Source organism: Pseudopodoces humilis, chromosome 24 (genome assembly GCF_049639895.1).
Source record: "Pseudopodoces humilis isolate 2021_Gansu_Grassland_sample_001 chromosome 24, ASM4963989v1, whole genome shotgun sequence".
Lineage (NCBI taxonomy): Eukaryota > Metazoa > Chordata > Aves > Passeriformes > Paridae > Pseudopodoces > Pseudopodoces humilis.
The window spans coordinates 6821702-6836118 of NC_142223.1; the positions used below are offsets into that span (position 1 = coordinate 6821702).

Below are 14417 nucleotides of genomic sequence, written 5' to 3' on the forward strand. Positions count from 1 at the left end.
CTGCCCAAACTGCCACCCAAACTGTCCCAAACTGTCCCAAACTGTCCCAAACTGCCCCAAACTGTCCCACACTGTCCCAAACTGTCCCAAACTGCCACCCAAACTGTCCCAAACTGTCCCAAACTGTCCCAAACTGTACCAAACTGCCACACTGGGTCTCACCTTCTGTGCAGATCAGCCTGACCTGCACCCCAAACTCACCTCAGTTGCTGCCCCCTCGCTGAGTGGATGAAAATCAACTTGTTCCTGAAAATATTTCCCAGTTTTGTCACAAGTGGCAGGGACACCAGAACAGAAGTGCTGGGATTTCACTGACCTGAGCTTTCTTGCCTCGTGTTAATAATGCTGCCTGTCGCCTAAAACCAACAGCCCAGCTGTGCTGCTTTTGTTGGAATCTCTAGCTCTTTTCCATAGGAGGTAAAAATTCCATTCCTGGGGAGATTTCTGCTCCCCTTTTGTTTTGGAACCATGGGTTTGGAGCTGGGGGCCAGGGCTGGGAAGAAAGGGCTGCCAGCAGTGTGTCATTCCTGAGGGAGGAGGAGGAGGCTTTTCAAAGGGAATGGCATTTGGTGACAATGGTGACACGAGACAAAAAGGCAGAAGGAGAATCCCTGGTCTCTTCCCTGTTCTGCCAAATGACTTTTACCACACCATGGACAAGTATTTGCTTGGGACACATTTTTAAGGAAATCAAGTGTCTGGAGAGATACAGAAGTCCACAGAGCATTTAGACACCTGTCACCTGCTATTTTTTATTTGAATTCCTGTATGTTTCTTGAAAAGCTATCAGGATTTCAGTCTCTTGTACGGTGCCTGTATATTTCAAGTCTACATAGCTTTTGAGAGCTCTGAATTTTTCAAAGGTTGCAAATCTCTCCCATTCAAAACCAGATTTTGAGTGATACGGGAAGGTGCTGAAAGCAATGCTTTAAATGCTGAGGCTCAGGGGTGTGGAGTGCTTTTAAACCCAGTCTCAGGAGTCTGGTTTTCAGAGGAGCAGAGTGTTTACAGTTTTGATTTCTAGTAAGATTGTGAACACTCTGAACTTTTGAAATCCAGCCCTGGAAATGCCTTCTGCCTCCTCGCTCTGGGCAAAGGGAAGCAGCTCTGAGGTCTGGGCTGGGCAGTTTTGCTCACACAGCTCTGTTGTACCGATCCAGGAATGTGTATCGGGAATGAATGGACAGGAAAAGCCAGCAGGGATGTGCAGGGGTCAGCCAGCGAGCCCAGGGCTGTGGCCATGGGGGAAACCTGTCCCTGTTTGGTGCCAGCTGTGCCAGGAGGGTCCCTGCAGCTGCCTGCCCAAAGCCACCCTGTGCCCTGTGTGCTGCTACTGCTGCTTGGGGAGGGTGAGGAGGAGGGCAGGAGGGCTGCTGAAAGGCCAGGCCAGGAGGGAATCAGTAATTTGGCTTCTCGGGGGTGTTAAATATTCGCTCCCTTGGCTGCAGGTACGACACAGACATGCTGCTGGCAGCGCTGCTGCTCCGCCTGCTCCTGGCACCCCTGAGCCTCTCCCACGAGCTGCCCTGGACCTACCAAGGTAAAAACAGGGCTGTCTTGGGCTCACTGCTGCTGCTGGAGAGGCCCCTTCCCCTCCCTTCCCTTCCCTTCCCTTCCCTTCCCTTCCCTTCCCTTCCCTTCCCTTCCCTTCCCTTCCCTTCCCTTCCCTTCCCTTCCCTTCCCTTCCCTTCCCTTCCCTTCCCTTCCCTTCCCTTCCCTTCCCTTCCCTTCCCGCACCTTCCCGCACCTTCCCGCACCTTCCCGCACCTTCCCGCACCTTCCCTTCCCTTCCCTTCCCGCACCTTCCCTTCCCGCACCTTCCCTTCCCGCACCTTCCCGCACCTTCCCTTCCCTTCCCTTCCCTTCCCCCCCTCCCCTCCCTTCCCCTGTCATTTTATTCCACTTTATTGATGCCTCCATGGCTTGAAAGTGATTCTCCTCAATGTCACCTCTTTTTCCTCCTTTGTGTGGTTGGGACACATTGTCAGGGTTGGCAGCACAACGAGGTTCAAACAATGGGGGAAATCTTTAGAATGTGTTAGAAGAAAAGCTGCCCTTTGGATGATCCTGCAAGGAAAAGCTTTAAATGCTGATTTAAATACTGCCTGCTTCTTATTTTAGTCCTATCCCAGACAGTACAGAGCACTAAGAAGTACTTATTTAAGTATTTATATTTTTTGGTGAAATTTTATCTAAATTTAATTTGTGTCGGGGGTTGTTTGCAGAGCTCACTGAAGTAAATGTTAATTCTTTTACGGTTTTCAGTGGGCTAAGTTAAAACAAAGGATATTGTTGAAGAGTTGCAATGTTGCAATTGCTCTCTCCCTAGTTAAAAATAGCTAATTGCTGTCAGTTCCTGATCCCGAGCTGAGCCTTCCTGCCTATCACCCTGATCCTATTCACTGCTCTGGTTAAGAAGCCAATTCCACACCTCTGGCAGTTGGGACCCATTGAAATCCCCATTTCCATGTGAACACTGAATCTTCTGGTGAGGTTCAGCCTCCAGCAGCCACCGAGCCGCTGCTGCAATGCAGGTTTCTTACTTTGCAGCACAGCTGTCCTGCAGACACAATAATGTGTATTTTCACTCTGGGGAAGGCGAAGCAGCCTCTTCTGGCTGCAGCTCCTGGCGTTACAGTAATGAGATTGGCAATTCCTGCTGGCAGATGGGGAGAGTGCTCTGACTCCTGACTGACAGCACAGCCCTGACACCTGCCTTGCCTCCCCTCCAGGAGAAGGAGAGCTGGATGAAGAGCACTGGGGACAGCACTTCCCCGACTGTGCTGGCAAGCAGCAATCCCCCATCGACATCCAGAGGAGGAAAGTGAGGTACAACCCCCTGCTGCAGCTGCAGCTCGGTGGCTACGATGGGTTCTTGCAGGGACACTTCAGGATGACCAACACTGGCCACTCAGGTAAGGCTCAGGGCACTGCAGGAACAATCTTTTGTTTCAGCTCTGGAAATGCACTCACAGACATTGCCCCCTTTTTGTGAACTCGCCTTACTTTGCCATCTCGCTTCATTCTGCTCTCTTGGGTTTGCTGCTTTCCTCAATCACGCAGGAAAGCTCTCTAGAAGTACATAAATAAACCAGACAAATACAAGGCAGTTAGGTTTCTGCAAGGTATTTTCTCTGTCTGACATGAAAAGGAGATAGAATGCAGCTGCAGAATTCCAAGTTGACCCTTTCCTTTAATGTGCTGCAAGACAACAGGAGTGCAGCAGTGAGTGGTGTTTGGGGCACGCTGACTCCTCTGCATTCAGAAAAATGCATCTTTTGGCCTGTGCATTAATCAGAAGTGACAGGAATGGAACCTTTGCATCCCAGCTTTGGCTGGATGTAGGTCACCCAGTACAACACAGCCAGAGGATTGGTATTTTGGGGCTCAGGACAGGAAACTGAAGCACAGCACGTGTTAAAATCCCAGCCTTTGGCTACACACTTTCAGGGCACTGCTTATCATTTTAGGAGATCCCAGATTCCCCTGCTGCAATCTGTAATTCATTGCCTAAATAATTCATCAGCTGCTACTATGGGGATAATGCCTCTGGACTACAGATGAGCAATGAGGGAAGTTTCTGATGGCTGCAGGGGACAGAGGATGGGTGGTTTTGGGAAGGTGTTGGGAACATAAAGCTGTCGACTCTTGAGTCCTGCACAGCAGCTCTGCCTGCAACAGAGAGGGAAATTCGGTGTGAGGGCAGGGCAGTGATGAGAGACCAAGTGCCAGCAGAGACTGTTGTGATTGTGGTCCTGAAAATGGTAACTCCTTTTGTGTGGCCCACACAAACTCGGCGTTCAGCCCGAAGCTCTCTGTCAGCACTGCTGCCCTGCCTGCCTAGACATTAATTCTTGCAGGTTTAGCTTTTTTGACTGCATGTGTGTATTTGTGCATTCTTTTGTTAACTTCCCAACAATGATTTTCTGATGCGGGGCAGTTTCCTAAAGCACAAAGACAAACGAGTGTCCCTATTCACAGCTCCTGTGAGTCAGGCTGGGTTTTTCTACTGGCTTCAGTGAGATGGGACAGGGCAGCAGAATCTCTCAGGGAAAACACTCAGCAGATCTGAAAGGGACAGGAGAGGGATTTATCAGCAGGACTCTCCCTACAGGCTCTCAGAGCCAAACCCCAGATGTCTCACCCAGGAAACCAGGTTCATTTTTTCTGTAGGTGTGTTAGCAGCAGGCTAAATCCCACCTGAAAACGCCTGTTTGCCATGTTGTGAGTCCCTCAGGACCCAAGGTGAGAGCCTTGGGTTAACAAAGCCTTTTGCTTTTGCACCTTTCTTTTTCCTTTTCAAGAGGGTTGGTCCTCCAGCAGGTACCTAGGACAAGCACAGCTCTGAAAAATTAAAATGTCATCCATGTGTGCATCCTCCTCCAGGAGCAAATTTAACTGGGACCTGGAGTTGGCCCTCACTAACTCAGGGCCAGAGCTGGGCAGCCAAGGCTGGCTGTGCTGGGGCAGGGGTGGCCAGAGAGCACTCTGCAGGGCAGGGATGCTGGGGAAGGCTCAGCTGATTCTCACCCTGCACATCCCCAGCTGATTCTCACCCTGCACATCCCCAGCTGATTCTCACCCTGCACATCCCCAGCTGATTCTCACCCTGCACATCCCCAGCTGATTCTCCATCCTGCACATCCCCAGCTGATTCTCCATCCTGCAGAGCCAGGGTGAAGCAGGATTGAGGCGTTGCCAGCTCAGAGCAGTCACTCCACGTGGGTGAAAAGCAGAAGCAAACCAGGTTACTCCCGACCTTGTGCTTGCAGCAAGTATTTGCCTAGAGTATCTTAGAGGAGTCTTAAGCTTGTTACAAACTCACAACACAATTCCCTAGCTGTGTTTTGTAGAAAGCAGAAACCCTGGTGAGGTACTTGAAGTAAATAACCCTCATTATGGAAGGCAGTCAGCAGGGAATTTATGAAAAAGGTAGATTATTTTATCCCTCCCACTCTAGAGCCTTTGGGATATTGAAAGGAAACATGCTTTCATCTTGTCTGTCTATAAACAGTTCACAAACAAAAGAAACTCCTCAGAAACCCAAACTGTGACTAATTAATAATATGTTGTGCTGCATTTTGCAAGGATAGTTGCTAGCTTTTAGAACATGCTGGGGGCTTTCATTTAGATGAGGCAATTCTCCACTTTCACCCCCAGATTTATTAACATAATCTATGATTTCTGGCAGTGAATTAGCAGGAAGACAGAAGGTTTGTGACTTCTTCTTGGCAAGGAGAAGAAAAGAGGTTTGTCTCCCCAAATCCATCAGCAATGACGCAGCCTTTTCAAACCGACAGAACGGCTGGGCCTCACTGGGAACTGTGGAAAGGGATGAGGCCAGGCACTGTGTTGGTTCCTATTCCCCTTTTCTGCCTTGGGAAGGAAGTGGTTAACAGGCCTGTGCCAGATGTGCCAGACGTGCCAGGTGTGCCAGATGTGCTGTGCTGAGTGAGAGCTGAGCATTCGAGCGCTCACTGGTGCCTGAGCCAAACCCGGAGCTGCTGGGGGAGAAGGGGTCTGCAGGCACAGCTGGGGAGAGCCCAGTCCCTCTTGTGCCTGCCCTGCTGCACCAGCCTGAGCCCAGGAAAGCTTTGAAGCACACCCAGCTCGAAACTTCCCCGTTTTCCCTCCCACACTGGGGTCCTGCTCATTCCAGGAGGTGCCACGGGCACCGCAGGAGCCGCTACAGGGCTGGGCAAGGCTGCACCCACTGCTGCCTCCAACCCTGCCATTCTTCAGTTCAGATCGATTTGCCACCCACCCTGAACATCTCCAGAGGGCTCCCAGGTGTCTACACAGCTGTCCAGATGCACCTGCACTGGGGTGGGCTGGACCTGGAGACCAGTGGCTCCGAGCACACCATCGACGGGATGCGCTACTTCGCCGAGGTTGGTGCAGGGAGGGCCCGGGGGCTCTGGCACAGGGAGGTGGGAGCTGCACCCCACAGAGCCTGCAGGGAGCAATGCCGAGCCAAGGGGCTCCCACAGGGGGTTGGTGCAATGGGAGGGCTGAGCCTGACGCTGCTGGCACAGAAGGCTCCAAGAAAAGCCACGGCAAGGGCACCCGTGTCCTTCAGAGGTGGAGCTGTTCCCCCACAGCCACCAGAAACCTGTCAACCCAAAGGTCCCAAAGCAGCAGGAATTGGGGTGGTGGCTGTCCCCTCAGTCTGTCCCTCTGAACACCCAGAAGCCATTCATCACTCCTTGCTGAACGACCCCGTCTCCCTCCGCAGCTGCACATTGTCCACTACAACTCTGCGAACTACTCCAGCTTTGAGGAAGCCAAAGACAAGCCCCAGGGCCTGGCTGTGCTGGCTTTCCTGTACACGGTACGTGTGAGCCAGCCTGGGGCTGGCTGTGCTGGATGTGCAGGCTGTGCTGGATGTGCTGGCTGTGCTGGCTGTGCTGGATGTGCTGGCTGTGCTGGCTGTGCTGGCTGTGCTGGCTGTGCTGGCTGTGCTGGCTGTGCTGGATGTGCTGGCTGTGCTGGCTGTGCTGCCTGTGCTGGCTGTGCTGGCTGTGCTGGATGTGCTGGCTGTGCTGGCTGTGCAGGCTGTGCTGGATGTGCTGCCTGTGCTGCCTGTGCTGGCTGTGCTGGCTGTGCTGGCTGTGCTGGCTGTGCTGGATGTGCTGGCTGTGCTGGCTGTGCTGGCTGTGCTGGATGTGCTGGATGTGATGGATGTGCTGGATGTGCTGGATGTGCTGGCTGTGCTGGATGTGATGGATGTGCTGGCTGTGCTGGATGTGCTGGCTGTGCTGGCTGTGCTGGCTGTGCTGGATGTGATGGATGTGCTGGCTGTGCTGGATGTGCTGGCTGTGCTGGATGTGCTGGATGTGCTGCCTGTGCTGCCTGTGCTGCCTGTGCTGCCTGTGCTGGCTGTGCTGGCTGTGCTGGATGTGCTGGCTGTGCTGGATGTGATGGATGTGCTGGCTGTGCTGGCTGTGCTGGCTGTGCAGGCTGTGCTGGATGTGCTGGATGTGCTGGCTGTGCTGGCTGTGCTGGATGTGCAGGCTGTGCTGGCTGTGCTGGATGTGCTGGATGTGCTGGCTGTGCTGGCTGTGCTGGCTGTGCTGGCTGTGCTGGATGTGCTGGCTGTGCTGGCTGTGCTGGATGTGCTGGCTGTGCTGGCTGTGCTGGATGTGCTGGATGTGCTGGCTGTGCTGGCTGTGCTGGATGTGCTGGATGTGCTGGCTGTGCTGGCTGTGCTGGCTGTGCTGGCTGTGCTGGATGTGCTGGATGTGCTGGATGTGCTGGCTGTGCTGGCTGTGCTGGATGTGCTGGCTGTGCTGGCTGTGCTGGATGTGCTGGATGTGCTGGCTGTGCTGGCTGTGCTGGATGTGCTGGCTGTGCTGGATGTGCTGGCTGTGCTGGATGTGCTGCCTGTGCTGCCTGTGCTGGCTGAGCTGGATGTGCTGGCTGTGCTGGCTGTGCTGGATGTGCTGGCTGTGCTGGCTGTGCTGGATGTGCTGGCTGTGCTGGATGTGCTGGCTGTGCTGGCTGTGCTGGCTGTGCTGGCTGTGCTGGCTGTGCTGGATGTGATGGCTGTGCTGGCTGTGCTGGATGTGCTGGCTGTGCTGGCTGTGCTGGATGTGCTGCCTGTGCTGCCTGTGCTGCCTGTGCTGCCTGTGCTGGCTGTGCTGGATGTGCTGGATGTGCTGGCTGTGCTGGCTGTGCTGGCTGTGCTGGATGTGCTGGATGTGCTGGCTGTGCTGCCTGTGCTGCCTGTGCTGCCTGTGCTGGCTGTGCTGGATGTGCTGGATGTGCTGGCTGTGCTGGCTGTGCAGGCTGTGCTGGATGTGCTGGATGTGCTGGCTGTGCTGGATGTGCAGGCTGTGCTGGCTGTGCTGCCTGTGCTGGCTGTGCTGGATGTGCTGGATGTGCTGGCTGTGCTGGCTGTGCTGGATGTGCTGGATGTGCTGGCTGTGCTGGCTGTGCTGGATGTGCTGGATGTGCTGGCTGTGCTGGATGTGCCGGCTGTGCTGGATGTGCTGGCTGTGCTGGATGTGCTGGCTGTGCTGGCTGTGCTGGCTGTGCTGGATGTGCTGGCTGTGCTGGATGTGCTGGATGTGCTGGCTGTGCAGGCTGTGCTGGCTGTGCTGGATGTGCTGGCTGTGCTGGATGTGCTGGCTGTGCTGGATGTGCTGGCTGTGCTGGATGTGCTGGATGTGCTGGCTGTGCAGGCTGTGCTGGCTGTGCTGGATGTGCTGGCTGTGCTGGCTGTGCTGGCTGTGCTGGCTGTGCTGGATGTGCTGGCTGTGCTGGATGTGCTGGATGTGCTGGCTGTGCAGGCTGTGCAGGCTGTGCTGGCTGTGCTGGCTGTGCTGCCTGTGCTGGCTGTGCTGGCTGTGCTGGATGTGCTGGATGTGCTGGCTGTGCTGGCTGTGCTGGATGTGCTGGATGTGCTGGCTGTGCTGGATGTGCTGGATGTGCTGGCTGTGCTGGCTGTGCTGGATGTGCTGGCTGTGCTGGCTGTGCAGGCTGTGATGGCTGTGCAGGCTGTGCTGGCTGTGCTGGCTGTGCTGGATGTGCTGGATGTGCTGGCTGTGCTGGCTGTGCTGGATGTGCTGGCTGTGCTGGCTGTGCTGGATGTGCTGGATGTGCTGGATGTGCTGGCTGTGCTGGCTGTGCTGGATGTGCTGGCTGTGCTGGCTGTGCTGGCTGTGCTGGATGTGCTGGCTGTGCTGGATGTGCTGGCTGTGCTGGATGTGCTGGCTGTGCTGGCTGTGCTGGCTGTGCTGGCTGTGCTGGCTGTGCTGGATGTGCTGGATGTGCTGGCTGTGCTGGATGTGCTGGCTGTGCTGGATGTGCTGGCTGTGCAGGCTGTGCTGGCTGTGCTGGATGTGCTGGCTGTGCTGGATGTGCTGGCTGTGCAGGCTGTGCTGGCTGTGCTGGATGTGCTGGCTGTGCTGGATGTGATGGCTGTGCTGGCTGTGCTGGATGTGATGGCTGTGCTGGCTGTGCTGGCTGTGCTGGATGTGCTGGCTGTGATGGCTGTGCTGGATGTGCTGCCTGTGCTGGCTGTGCTGGATGTGCTGGATGTGCTGGCTGTGCTGGATGTGCTGGATGTGCTGGCTGTGCAGGCTGTGCTGGCTGTGCTGGATGTGCTGGCTGTGCTGGATGTGCTGGATGTGCTGGCTGTGCTGACACTGCCTGGGCTAAACCTCCCTGACACACAGCAGCCCTGGCCAGGTTTGTACAGCTGTCCCAAGAGATGGGGTCTGGCACCTCTTTAGGAGGCTGTGCTGCTTCCCCTGGGCCACCTGGGCTTCAGACATATCCCTTGGGAGCCCCAGAAAACCCCATAAGTAGGATTTTATTTATATCAATATATCAATATAGATATAGATATAGATATATAGAGATATATCCCATATATAAGAATATCAGATATGGCAGCTGGGGTTTCCCTGCTGTGCCTCCAAGCCTTGCTCTGCTTTCCCCCTGGGAACACTTGATTCAGTGTGGATTTAAAAGCAGTAAAAAAGAGTCCTGATCAGTATTCTACTCACGCTGTACAAACCTGACCATGCCTTGCACTGTCCAGCCCATCAGGAGATCTGTGGTGGTGTTTGGTTTTTGTCTCCCAGCCCATGAGTTAGCCCCCCCAGCTGATTAGCAGTGAGAATAACGGGCAGATATCAGAAGATAACTTTTGATCAAGTGTCTGTGCTGTGTTTAGGATGGGCACTTTGAGAACACCTACTACAGCGAATTCATTTCCAAGCTGGCAAGGATCAGGTTTGCAGGTAAGACCTGGGAATGCCTTTGTCCCTGACACTCCCAGCCCGTGTGTACACACTGCCTCTGGGAACAGACATTTTCCTGCTGCTGTGCTGGCAGAGCATCCTCAGCCCTGCACAGCTCCAGCCACACAGCCCAGGGCAGCAATAAATGCACTCCTGGAGCTGTGCAGCACCAAATATCAGCTTCCTGCAGCCTGCAACACCCCCTGATGCCTCCTGAGCACACCCCCAGGACTGGCAGAGCTCTGGGAGCACCCAGACCCAGACATCTCTGATTGACAAACCACAGGCTCACAAAGGGCCTCTCCATCTCCACCCAGTTCCACCAAAGGCCTGATGAGCTCTGGCCAGGGGGATTTGCCACCCCTGGTTCCAAGAGCACTTTGACCTCTCTCTTCCCTCCCCATTAACTCCTGGTGTCCTCTCTGCTTCCTTTGGAGGTCAATCAACAACGCTGAGCTCTCTGGACATCCAGGCCATGCTGCCAGAAAACCTCTCCCACTTCTACAGGTACCAGGGCTCCCTGACCACCCCCCCGTGCTCCGAGAGCGTCATCTGGACCATCTTCCACTCCCCCATTGTCCTGTCACACACCCAGGTCAGTGCTGCCTCCCACCAGCTTCCCTTCCCTCCAAACATTCCCCTTCCTGCCCTCCAGGGATCTTGGGAACAGCTCTTAGGGCACCTCTGTCACAGAGCTTTTGGGATGGATTCCTGAGCAACTGGAATTGTGGCTGTGATTCTGCATCACAGCAGGGTCAGGCTGTCAGCAGGTGACCCAAGGTCTGGTGTCTGATAACAAAACTCTGCTCGGTTAAGCTCAGCCACCCTGAAGCACTAAAAAGAGACCAGTGAGAATTAACAAGGCAAAAACTACTGCAAGAGATTCCCCCTGAAAAAAACACAAACAAAAAAACCCCAAACAACCAAACAAAAAAACCAAAACCCCCCAAAAACAAATAAAAAAGCCATTCATAACATTAAAATAATTACAGAATAATTGGCGGATTTTAGAAGGAATTTCAGGGTTTTTCATTGTCTAGACTTACACTGAAAGCAATGCTTTCAATTTAATAAATAATAAAGAAGCATCAGAAAAGTTTTCTTCCAGGAGAAGAACAAGATAAAATGAGAGCACAGTAGTGGGGGATCACAGTGTGCTCTCTTTGAAAAAGAAATCCTCTTTTTGGCAGGGCAAGGCTGGAAGGCATTTGTGAGAAAGGTACAGAGTAGCAGCAAAGTCTCCATGCATGCATGTCATCAGGCAGGTGCTCAGAGGTCCCCCAGGAAAAATGCCTTTATCATCAATCAGCTGATAAGAGCCCTCAGCCCTGGTCCTTCCCCTCCTGCTGCTGGCCCAGGGACCCTGAGGATTCCTGGCTGGGGAGCTCTCAGTGCAATCCTGAGCTGCAGGGTGTGCGCTGTGATTCTGGGCAGAGCTGCTGTCCCTGTGCCCTGTGCGATGTCCCCATGCCCCTGTGTCCTGTGCGATGTCCCTGTCCTTGTGCGATGTCCCTGTCCCTGTGTGATGTCCCTGTGCCCTGTGTGATGTCCCTGTGCCCTGTGTGATGTCCCTGTGTGATGTCCCTGTGTGATGTCCCTGTGTGATGTCCCTGTGTGATGTCCCTGTCCCTGTGTGATGTCCCTGTGTGATGTCCATGGCCCTGTGTGATGTCCCTGTGTGATGTCCATGGCCCTGTGTGATGTCCCTGTCCCTGTGTGATGTCCCTGTGTGATGTCCCTGTGTGATGTCCCTGTCCCTGTGTGATGTCCCTGTGTGATGTCCATGGCCCTGTGTGATGTCCCTGGCCCTGTGTGATGTCCCTGTGTGATGTCCCTGTGTGATGTCCCTGTCCCTTTGTGATGTCCCCATGGCCCTGTGTGATGTCCCCATGGCCCTGTGTGATGTCCCTGTGTGATGTCCCTGTGTGATGTCCCTGGCCCTGTGTGATGGCCCTGTCCCTGTGTGATGTCCCTGTCCCTGTGTGATGTCCCTGTGTGATGTCCCTGTCCCTGTGTGATGTCCCTGTCCCTGTGTGATGTCCCTGTGTGATGTCCCTGTCCCTGTGTGATGTCCCTGGCCCTGTGTGATGGCCCTGTCCCTGTGTGATGTCCCTGTCCCTGTGTGATGGCCCTGTCCCTGTGTGATGTCCCTGTCCCTGTGTGATGTCCCTGTGTGATGTCCCTGTCCCTGTGTGATGGCCCTGTCCCTGTGTGATGTCCCTGGCCCTGTGTGATGTCCCTGTGTGATGTCCCTGTGTGATGTCCCTGGCCCTGTGTGATGTCCCTGGCCCTGTGTGATGTCCCTGTGTGATGTCCCTGGCCCTGTGTGATGGCCCTGTCCCTGTGTGATGGCCCTGTCCCTGTGTGATGGCCCTGTCCCTGTGTGATGTCCCTGTCCCAGATCCAGCTCCTGGAGAATTCCCTGCTGGACGGGCACAACCGCACCCTGCGCAATGACTACCGGCACGTGCAGCCGCTGCAGGGCCGTGTGGTGGAGGCCTCCTTCCGAGCCCAGGGTAAGGCCCAGGGGCCCCTGCACACCTGGGGGGGACAGACACCCCAGGGGAGGTGTGAAACTGTGAATCCCTTCGGTGGGATGGGCTGGAATGGCCAGAGCAGCAGTGTCCCTGCTCAGCTGGGGTCCCCTTGTTTAAGGTGTGTGCCAGCCCTGCCCTTTGAGTGCCACACCTCCAGGACAGCTGGCACCACGTCAGGACCCTCACTCAGGGGTGTCTGGTGTGTGGGAACAGCTCTGGCTGCGCAGCCAGGCTCCACACAGAGGAGAGGAGCTGCATTTTGCAACACAGCTTTTGCTCAAACTAGAAAATGTGGCTCGTGTAGGTCCCAGCCTTCTGTAAATTCAGCTGTCTGCTTGCTCCAGCACAGTGTCATCCAGAGGAATTCACCCTCAGGCTGGATCAAATCCAGGTGCAGCTCCAGGACATGAGGACAGAGCTGCTGAATGGACTGAGCCACACAGGTAAGAAACACAGGCTGGGTCCAGCTCACCTTGTGAGGATGAAGAGCCCATGCCCTGCTGACCTTGGTGGCCCAAACCACTGACAGGTTTGGTGTTGACACACACAGAATTTGGTCCCATATCTGGGACCATATTCTGCTGCAGCTGCAGCTCTCCTGCCACATGGGAGCACATTTTTACAGTCAAAAATTTCAGCTCAATTCCCACAGGATAAATAATCATCACCTCTATTTTATACAATGTGAGAAAAGAGGAGGAAGGAGGGAAAAACAAGGTTTTCCCAAACATTTGGGTGGGGGAGCTAAGCTCAGCTTTTCATCATTTCAAACCCCTTCTCTGCTGGCACAACACACAGCAGTAACTGCAAACTGACTGCACAGCCCTACCAGTTCTGTGGCTGTTCTCCAGAATTTGGGCTGATTTACAGGAAATGGAACTGCTGGCTTTTTTGGTTATTTCAGGTACGAAATCCAGCACCTTTCCAGCTTTCTACTTCCCCGTGGAAAACATTGAGAGCTTTGTGGAGGTTCATCCCCTCCGTGCTGTGTCTCTGCAAGCCTTCACCCTGTGTTTCTGGAGCAGAGCCCAGCCCGTGGGCTGCCAGACCATCCTGTCCTACTGCACTGGGGACAGTGACCACGAGCTGGTGGTGACGGTGGGCACGGAGCTGGGGCTGTGGCTGGGGGGGCAGTTCCTCAGTTTCCCCCTGCAGCAGGAGGCACAGGGCTGGCTGCACCACTGCGTGGCCTGGGCCTCCCGGGAGGGAACGGCCACGCCGTGGCTCAACGGAGCAGCTGGCAAAGCAAAGAGGCTCCAGAAGGGCTACGTGAGCCGGGCTGGGGGGACTCTGGTCCTCGGCAAGGACAGGGACACTCTGCTTGGGACGTTCTCCAATGGCTTTGCGGGGTGGATGGCCCAGGTGAACCTGTGGAGCCGAGTCCTCAACGCCACGGAGGTTCGGGCGCTGGCGCTGTGCAAAGAGGGGCAGCCCAAGGGGGACGTCATTGCCTGGGGACAAACCCCCATGGCCCTGCTGGGGGGGGTGATCCTGCAGCCTGACACCAGCTGCCAGTGAGCACAGCCTCTGCTCCTCTCAGGGCATCCAGAGAATCCAAGCTGCCTGTTGGGAAAACTGAGATTGAGTGCTTGTTTCTCCTCCTGTATGGGCTCACTGTGCATCTCCTGGTGCCCCACGGGGGTTTTCCAAGAGACCAAAACCTCCATCAGTGAGATGAAAGCAATGAACTGCAGAACCTGGCACAGTCCAGCACCCTGGGTTGTTACATCCCTCCCAGGGTGCTGATTTAGATCCCCATACACAGATGTTTTTTCGTGCCAAAGAGCTGCTCTCTGGTCAAAGGAGCTGCTTCCTCAAATAAAATTCCTCTCCCATCCCTCACCCAGTCTCAGTTTCTCACCATCTTCCCTGCTTGTCCCTCCTGTTTGTCACCAGCAGCTCACCACCCCTTCCCTTGCAGCTGGGTCCCGTGGGAGAGCAGATGTGAAGTCCTGGCAGGGCAGCTCTTAGGACAAGTCCTGTGCAATCCCTGTGCCTTGGCACAACTCTGCCTTTCTGTGGTGCATGTAGAGACAGAGCACAGAAACATCTCCTTTTTCAACACTAATACATCACAAACTCGAGTGCAGGTATATGTGTATATAAACTAATGTTCTAAGGTTAATGTAAA

At 54.6% G+C, this 14417-nt stretch overlaps 1 protein-coding gene across 1 annotated transcript; it reads left to right on the forward strand.

Annotated features, from left to right (window-relative positions):
• Positions 1–1461: 1461 nt before the first annotated feature.
• On the forward strand, positions 1462–14128 carry CA6 (carbonic anhydrase 6). Its single transcript, XM_088066619.1, has 9 exons — positions 1462–1540; positions 2733–2915; positions 5743–5891; positions 6236–6331; positions 9683–9749; positions 10187–10344; positions 12151–12265; positions 12631–12729; positions 13191–14128. The coding sequence occupies exons 1-9, from the start codon at positions 1462–1464 to the stop codon at positions 13802–13804; spliced, it is 1560 nt and encodes a 519-aa protein (XP_087922745.1). The 3' UTR covers positions 13805–14128.
• Positions 14129–14417: the final 289 nt, after the last annotated feature.

What these genes read in the sequence shown, in the direction of transcription:
- CA6 (XM_088066619.1), top strand. Translation starts at nt 1,462, where the DNA reads ATGCTGCTGGCAGCGCTGCTGCTCCGCCTGCTCCTGGCACCCCTGAGC. An exon ending in GGATGCGCTACTTCGCCGAG is followed by an intron (nt 5,892 to 6,235) that starts GTTGGTGCAGGG and finishes CTCCCTCCGCAG; the next exon opens with CTGCACATTGTCCACTACAA. An exon ending in TTGTCCTGTCACACACCCAG is followed by an intron (nt 10,345 to 12,150) that starts GTCAGTGCTGCC and finishes TCCCTGTCCCAG; the next exon opens with ATCCAGCTCCTGGAGAATTC.